The sequence below is a fragment of the Micropterus salmoides genome, unplaced genomic scaffold (genome assembly GCF_014851395.1).
Source record: "Micropterus salmoides isolate LMB-PRFRI ecotype aquatic unplaced genomic scaffold, ASM1485139v1 Ms_hic_scaffold_19, whole genome shotgun sequence".
Classification (NCBI taxonomy): domain Eukaryota; kingdom Metazoa; phylum Chordata; class Actinopteri; order Centrarchiformes; family Centrarchidae; genus Micropterus; species Micropterus salmoides.
Window position 1 is genome coordinate 18,486,918 of NW_024041039.1, and position 7,495 is coordinate 18,494,412.

General features: G+C 38.9%; 2 protein-coding genes across 3 annotated transcripts; both read right to left on the bottom strand.

Annotated features, from left to right (window-relative positions):
- Nucleotides 1-115: 115 nt before the first annotated feature.
- On the bottom strand, nucleotides 116-2,312 carry si:ch1073-416d2.3 (protein Z-dependent protease inhibitor). Its single transcript, XM_038728226.1, has 5 exons — nucleotides 2,157-2,312; nucleotides 1,308-1,940; nucleotides 915-1,188; nucleotides 583-730; nucleotides 116-490 (listed from the first exon to the last, which is right to left on the bottom strand). The coding sequence occupies exons 1-5, from the start codon at nucleotides 2,191-2,193 to the stop codon at nucleotides 299-301; spliced, it is 1,284 nt and encodes a 427-aa protein (XP_038584154.1). The 5' UTR covers nucleotides 2,194-2,312; the 3' UTR covers nucleotides 116-298.
- An 83-nt stretch (nucleotides 2,313-2,395) lies between these two features.
- atxn3 (ataxin 3) lies at nucleotides 2,396-7,308 on the bottom strand. Of its 2 annotated transcripts, none has more exons than XM_038728230.1 (11): nucleotides 7,159-7,308; nucleotides 6,457-6,621; nucleotides 6,317-6,361; nucleotides 6,142-6,227; nucleotides 5,966-6,032; nucleotides 5,810-5,897; nucleotides 5,596-5,725; nucleotides 5,326-5,489; nucleotides 4,924-5,080; nucleotides 4,519-4,583; nucleotides 2,396-4,403 (listed from the first exon to the last, which is right to left on the bottom strand). In XM_038728230.1, exons 1-11 carry the CDS (start codon nucleotides 7,180-7,182, stop codon nucleotides 4,357-4,359), a joined length of 1,038 nt encoding a protein of 345 aa, XP_038584158.1. In that variant the 5' UTR covers nucleotides 7,183-7,308; the 3' UTR covers nucleotides 2,396-4,356. The 2 variants fall into 2 exon arrangements, with proteins under 2 accessions (XP_038584158.1, XP_038584157.1); XM_038728229.1 differs by having other exon boundaries at nucleotides 2,396-4,409.
- Nucleotides 7,309-7,495: the final 187 nt, after the last annotated feature.

Here is a 7,495-nt window from a genome sequence, read left to right on the forward strand (position 1 = left end):
ATTACTGTGGCGCTCAAATGTATCTACCCAGCACTGCTTTTATTTAGTATGTGCTTTGCCCACATCATTGTTTGAAAGCTGAAATGATTTGATTAAATACAAAAGAAAGGCACACTTAATATGTAAATTCTTTATTATTAGGGATCACACAGGCTTACAAACAGACTAGAACATGCATTCTAAGCCAGATTTAAGCTTAAAAATGCATAAAAATAAACCTTTTAAAAGCCTGAATAAACACAGTGTCATGTGCAAACACTTCAGAACTTCAACAGTACATGTCATGAAGTCATGACTGCTAGTTTTCGGTGGGGTTGATCACTCTGCCCATGAACAGCAGACAGTTTGTGTCTTCATGGTATATGAAGAAGAAAAATGGTCTGTTGACAATGAAGGTCCTGGGTAAGGAATATGCAATAATGCCACTTGTGGTGGCAGCAGCTGCAGTGGTCCCTGTCTCATCCACCTCAATCACAGCCTTGTGCAGCACCTGTGATTTTACAGTAGAGATTAAAAATTAAATCATCATCTGCAGTGGTTGGAATAGTATGTTGTAAGAGCATGGTGGAATTGAAAACTTACCTCTGACACTTTGAGCCCTTCATCCTTACTCAGCTTTGTCAAATTGGCTGAATTACTGAAGACACTGGCCATGCCCATATCTGGTAGAAGATTGTGAAGGGAATACGACTGCTCCATCTTGAATTTGGGCATGTTGACTTCCAGTTTGCTGTGAACAAGACGTATAGCCTTACTTGTTATCTAGCTGTAGGTATTTTATATCATACTTTTGCATGTTTGTTGCTGGGTGCTTTTTAACAGCACCTTTCTAGAGAATATGGATTTTAAAATAGTAGAAAAAGCTAAAGAACGACTGACAGGTGGGTGTAAAACACGAGTTTCTATGCACCTACATTTTTTGCAGCTTTCTGATCCAGCTGAGGAACCTCTCAGCAGTTATCTCATCATCAATTGCTGTGTAGTCTATGCCTTTGTTGGGTAGAAGGATAAGCATGGAAACTCCTTCCTGGTATGGTAGCTTCAGCACTCTGGCACCAAGAGGGATATCGTCTATTGTGTAGAACTTATCTTCTTTAAACATCATCTGCACTTGCACAACACTATAGTTGTCAATGTAGAAGGGTGCATTTTCAGTGAAATTGGGGTTGAAAGGCATCTGCCAGGCTCCTGTGGAGGAAAAAGTAGGTCTACTTTTAGTTTATTAAGGGTCAAAGGTCAAAACAGTTAAACAGAGTTAAAGCAGTTATTAACAACCCAAAATAGCATACAAGAGTGGTTCAAATTACCCTGGAAGAAAATTGTGTTGATTAACATGAGTTGGGTTAGTGCATCCAGGGAGGAAATCATCTCTGTCACTTTGTCCTCCGTCTTGCGCTTGATATACTCATTGATGAAGCGGATACTCCCTTTTGTGTCCGCAAAGTCAATTCTTTTGATGTCAGCGTCAAAAAATTTCTTGATTTGGTCCTCAAATGTCTTCTCCAACCCAAATTGCCAGTGCATAAAGAGAGCCATGCCTTGGTCCAGTTTCAGCGATCCATTCTGTGTGATGTTGTCATTAAGGAGTTGAAAGAGTTTTGGGATAAGATCGGGCTGGTCATCCCGCTCCAGTTGCTCCAGGTTGAGTCCCTTGAGTATTTCCTCATGTGTGACACCATCAGATGCCATTAAGAGAGCAGCAAAGCTAGTAGAGACGCTCAGAGGTGAGAAGAAGATGTTCTTGTCATGGTAGGTGGATATTTTCCTGTAGAGGTCCATGGCAAAGTCCACATTTTTGAAGGAAAGATCTGAGATGGTGGCACTTGGATGGTGTGCTTGGTGGACAGGAGCAAGGAAGCACATGGTTACAATGAAAATAAATCCCATCTTCATTTTGTGTACCACCATATTTTGAGTCGAAGAAGGTTTGGGTGCACAACCTGAAACACAAAGACATGTAGATATCAAAAGATATGAAAAAAGCACAATTGAATTGTGATCCATCCACAAAAAAATTATGAGGCAGATTAGATCTCATAAATACATTATTTGTTCCACTTATGTTACCACCAAAACCACTAGCATAAACTCAGTTACAAAAGGTAAAAGATAGTTGACTGAAATACATTTTTTCCATAATTCACTATCATACATACCATTCCACTTGGGCACGATTACGTCTGAAAGCTCCATCTATTATTTGGGGAAACAAAGTGCAAGTGTGCTCTGAGCGTTACATATTAACCAACACATACCGCCTGTTGTCTTGTTCCAAATGGAGTCAGAGCTGTTTTTTGAACATTCAGGACCTCTTTTTCAGAGGTGACAAAACAAGAACCATCAATAACTGCATATTAACGTTAAGTCACAAAAAATGACACGTGAGAAACTTCAGGAGGAGTGAATGTCACTTTAATCCTGGAGCAAGAACTGATACATTAAATGAAAGAATGTGCTATGGTAACGTGAAATATAATAAAAACAATGCGTACTTATTGTAAGGATGTAGTGACTGAAAATAATGTAATGATATAAACCCAACAGCCAACATTTTATACTCTTTCACAAGTGCATTTTAAAGATCCAAAGGAAAGAAAAACAGTAACGAAATCACAGAATCTTCTTGGAGTTCATCCAGCACAAGTCAAACATTGCATGACATCCAATACTTTTGTGGAGACATCAATATATATCCATGCTGAATGGTCATTGGTTCCAGAAAACATAATAACTGTAAACAAATTTCACTGTTGTAATGCTGTAATGTGGTCTATTCATTGCGCGTTTGTAACCACCTTTTGTTTTTTTTTAGGACTGCAATGAAGTTTGTATTGGATATTAGAGAGTTTCTAAAACAAGACATGGTCAGAAACAATGACAAAAAGAAATATATATATATATACACACACACACACACACACACACACACACACACACACACACACACAAAGTGTATGCACAGTGACACATTTGTGATATTTTGTTTCTCTTTGGATTTAAAATTATACAAATTATGAGGTTAAATAACAGTCACCCGTCATTGTCACTATTTTACTGTTATTTCCAAAGGCCATCAATCAGCCAATGACTAATTTGTAACATTGGTCTAAGTATTGTTGGAATACAGGATGAGTCAAATCAGTGCAATTAAACATGTATTTCAGGGGCTATAATACATGAGAGTAAAACTATCAACAATTTGTGAAGTTGCATTAAAGGAAGAAAAAAAATCAACAACAAAATTTTCTTTATAATTAGTTCCCTTAACGGTGAATGACAAATACTGATGAAGAGAAACAAGAGATGAAGTCATATACAATGTAGGCTGGTTGGACATGTAAGACTGTTTGTTTGGTTTTAGGTGATCACACTGTGCTGGAAAAATGAACAATGTATTCTATCTATCAGCTGCACTTTCATGGTGTTAACAGATTGCTTCTTTGTTCCCCATTACATGTCAACTTTTCCCGGACAGGATATGAAAACTATGCATCAGTCAAAAGTATCTTAGTCTCAGCCAATAGTTCTATAGAATTATTTAGTTTCCTGTCCTTCAAAAATGGACAAAACACAATTAGCGTTTGTGTGATCTTACATTATTCATTATGCCTACTTATATGCTTAAAAGGTAAAAAGCCACAACATTAAATTAATGTTGTTGTCTAAATAGTTAGGGAGTTCACCCTTAGACATTCATAAGTAAAATGATTGATGATGTCAGGAATAAATGACCCACACATGTTAGTGCTGCTGGCTAAAGGATATTTCAGTACATTGCAACAAGAAATGATTTTAAAACTGAAATGGTGTTCTTGTGGGGCAGGTGTTGCAATCACATATTATGTCCTACAAATGCAAATCCAATATAAAGGAAGGAGGCTCTGTCATTAGCTATCAAACTTTTAAATGTGGTCTTAACATTGGTCTCCTATGGCTTTCACAGAACACCCATCTCTGGAAGTATTCACCCCCACTCAAGTAAACACACTGTTTGTATGCTGAAAATTCCTTTCAATCTTTTCCAGAGGAAAAATTAGAATAAAAAACAGTATATAATAGAAATAGAAGGCGCCATGGTAAAAAGGCAATTGCAAACTTGGATTAACTGCATCATGAGCTCTGTGGTCACCCTTTTCCCAGCCTCAGTGAGTTAGATTAGACTAACTGCTACTTTTCTTTGTCTTTGTTCTCTTCCCTATAGCCTGTCAGCGAACTAACTAGGGGAAACGTGTCAGCCTTCTGACTGTCCTTATGTTCGCATGTGCAAAAGGTTAAGAGGAAGGAGCAAAGCTCCCTGTATGGGGTTCCCAATCCAGGTAGCTGGTAAACAGCATAGGCACACCTTTCACACCTTCTTCACTGGCTGTGCTTCTGTTGTTGGTCCTCTTCAGAGCCGGTGTTAACTGTTCCTAGAAGAGGGCTTAGGTTATTATATACACACGTCTTAAGATAGGCTTATTGATAAAAATTTATTAAATAATCTGCACTAGATTTATAGTAAAAATCAGATGTACTTACCTGAGCCACCTGTTGATTTTGTGTCTGGTTGTTGAGGAATGTTCGGGTGAGCTTGTTGGTGCTGCCTAAGACGTCAACAGAAAGAATCTGTTGTCAGAATCCATGCATTCATTTTCCGTTCACACAAAGGACGTGGACACAATATCATGAGCTCTTCATTTATATATTTATATATAAATAAAATGCAACAACAAAAATGATGGCCCCCCCCAAAAAATACCACCACAATAATGTTTATATGAATAGGTGTTGACATAAGCTGTCATTTTCAACAATACCTTTTAATTTGGACACATTTGCACTATAAAATTTAAAATAATAAAAATGCACATGCAGTGGTTTTTGCAGGACTATTGAATTAGATGTTTATAACGTTGTGACCACCCAGTGGTTGGTTAAACCTACCGATCAAAATAGGCTTGTCTCCTCTTTCGCAGTTCCTCGGCTGTGAGTGCGTCACTCTGGCCTTCTTTTTGTCCTCCTGCAGCAGTCCCTGCTACCTGGCTCCCTGATTTCACATTTCCCATTTCAGACTCTGAGGACTTGTTGCTCATCACTGCTCCTGTAATATTATAAAAAAAGACAAAGACCCAATTACTGACATGAACCTGGAATATAATGTGTGAAAATAAGACGGAAAACTAACTAACTCATTGATATTAACCATGGATTAAGCCTAATTAATACTGCAGAGTAGACATAAATGTTAATAAATCAACTGTTTTGTTCGTATCATTTATAAACCGCAATTAGTCTGGACGAAGAAACAAGATAATATTTTAAAACCTTTGATGACTCATCCTTTACCTTGCATGCTGAGCTGTATGGCCCTGCGAAGATCAGCTTCTTCATCTTCAACATCTATGTCCTGTCTGCTGAGTGCCAGAGCTCTCTTCAGCTCTTCATCATCATCCACAACCTCATCCTCCACACCAAAGCCGATCTCGGTTTGATTCAGAGCTGCTGACCTGCTGCTCATAGTACATGGCTTAATCAGTTGCCACAAGTAAGTCAAAAGTGATACTCTTTTTTGAGTCATTTCTGGGCCCTACATACTGTACTGTCTGTAGTACATACCCTGCACTTGTCTGGGCTTCATCCTCTCCAATAAGCCTTGGCCGCTGCTGCTGGTGCACTCTCATGATCCCAAGGATCTGCTCTGCTTCACACTCAGGGAGGTTTCCTCGGATCACAAATATGGAATAACCTGCACCAACACAACTTTTACAACCTTTTCTGCATTGCAACATCTAAACATACCGTATCTGAATATAAGTCAATTTTACAGTACCTTCTTGTTGTAACTGCGCAAGGAAAAGGGCTAGATAGGTATCTGATATCAACTCTGGTCCAGTCAATAGGGAATTCAGGTTAAACCACTGCAATGAAAACAAAATACTGTATTTAGTAAATCAAGCTTTTGTTTTTGATGACAAGTGCCTCATACCTGTTGTCCAAGTTTGCGTATAGTAAACCAGTGCTCCTTGTAGTTGCAAATGAAGGCTTTCTCATTTCTAAAAAACAAGAGCAGGGATAGTTTTCACCATCAACTTCAAATGTGAAGTACTTATGTGAATACAGATTAAGACATCAGACGATGAAGTCTTGACAAAGAAACTTTACATTGGATTAATCATCAGGCTCTGGTATTCCCGGCTGTTGAAGAGGATTAGCTCCAAGCCCCACACTCTCAGAGCATTGCTAATTACCTAGAGGAATTAAACAGGAAACAGATATTACTAACTTATAATGGTTATTAATTTGTTGTGACAATAAAAAGTGAATCTCTTAAACTCACTTGTATTGAAAAGAATCCGCTGTCATCCATGTTCCCAGAAGGTTGCTGGGAACACATTCACAGAACATACAGTTACTGTTTGGTATTAGCATGTATACATTGTCTACTGTACCTTCACCTTCTACAGTATGTCTCCTCACCTGTAAGAAGGTCCTATACTCCTCACTGGCCATACCTCCCTCAGCCATCCTCATTCTCTCCTCTTCATCAAGCTGATGAGCAATGGAGGACAAATCTACAGGAGTGAAATACTCACCCTGCAGAAGGTTGTTGAGACAGTGCTGGGCGCAAAGAGAGCCCTCTTGCTACAAATAAAGGATTAGTTATTGTTAAAACACCGGCGCAAATGACGCTTATAACATGATAGTACGATGAAATAGTTGTTTTCTTAACAGCATAGTTAGCATTATGTTCTTGGAATCAGCTAATACTAAAATCTGTCCACACGGTAACGTTACCAGTCACACACAAGTAGAGCTACATACAGCTAGCTTACGTGAAACTACTCTTAATACTCCCGTTTAAGATCAGACTGGCTTAACATAGCTAATGTAAAACCAGTTCGTTTACAAACTTGACTAAAATAGCATGCTTGCGGTTGTTATAAAGATTCCTGCGTTGCTACTCCTAGTTGAAAAGAAACTTTTCATGATATCTGACTAGCAGGTGCAATTAGCATTTTAGCTGTCTGGACAACAATACTGCCTAACACCACCACAAATCTCTTAACACCGGCCGGATAGCGCCGGTAAACACATCGCCGCAAGATGGTCCAAGGCTTTCCAAATAAACACGACGAATTACTTGTAGTTTAATATCATAAGTTAAACGTTTTAACTTACTTTCTCATGAAATATGGAATCCATATTCAGCTCTGTCAAACATTCAACTCTGACCTCCAGCCCCGCTGCATTCAACACCGGGGAAAGAAAGGCAAAACCCGACCAGCGGCCTCTAGCGGCTGAGTTCCTCCTCCAGCACCACCTACACTCAAATCTCCACTGGCGGATTGATATATTTAATACCAACGACATCATTGTAGTGGCAGTGTGGCATCCACAGAGCAAAGTAAATACTATACAGGAGAGACCATTACATTTTTACATCATCCATGGACTCAAAACACAACTGTCAAATCATGTATGCAGAACTTGTAGGCTACCACCAGAGGGCGAGTCT

Bases quoted from the DNA above. Each gene is read 5' to 3' on its own strand.
- si:ch1073-416d2.3 (XM_038728226.1), bottom strand. From the start codon at position 2,193: ATGGAGCTTTCAGACGTAATCGTGCCCAAGTGGAATG. The intron at 1,189-1,307 runs GTAATTTGAACC...TTTCCTCCACAG, and splicing joins CAACACAATTTTCTTCCAGG to GAGCCTGGCAGATGCCTTTC. The intron at 731-914 runs GTAGGTGCATAG...TCTTGTTCACAG, and splicing joins ATCAGAAAGCTGCAAAAAAT to CAAACTGGAAGTCAACATGC.
- atxn3 (XM_038728229.1), bottom strand. From the start codon at position 7,182: ATGGATTCCATATTTCATGAGAAA. The intron at 5,726-5,809 runs GTACTGTAAAAT...GTGTTGGTGCAG, and splicing joins TGCGCAGTTACAACAAGAAG to GTTATTCCATATTTGTGATC. The intron at 4,410-4,518 runs GTAAGTACATCT...GCCCTCTTCTAG, and splicing joins AAAATCAACAGGTGGCTCAG to GAACAGTTAACACCGGCTCT.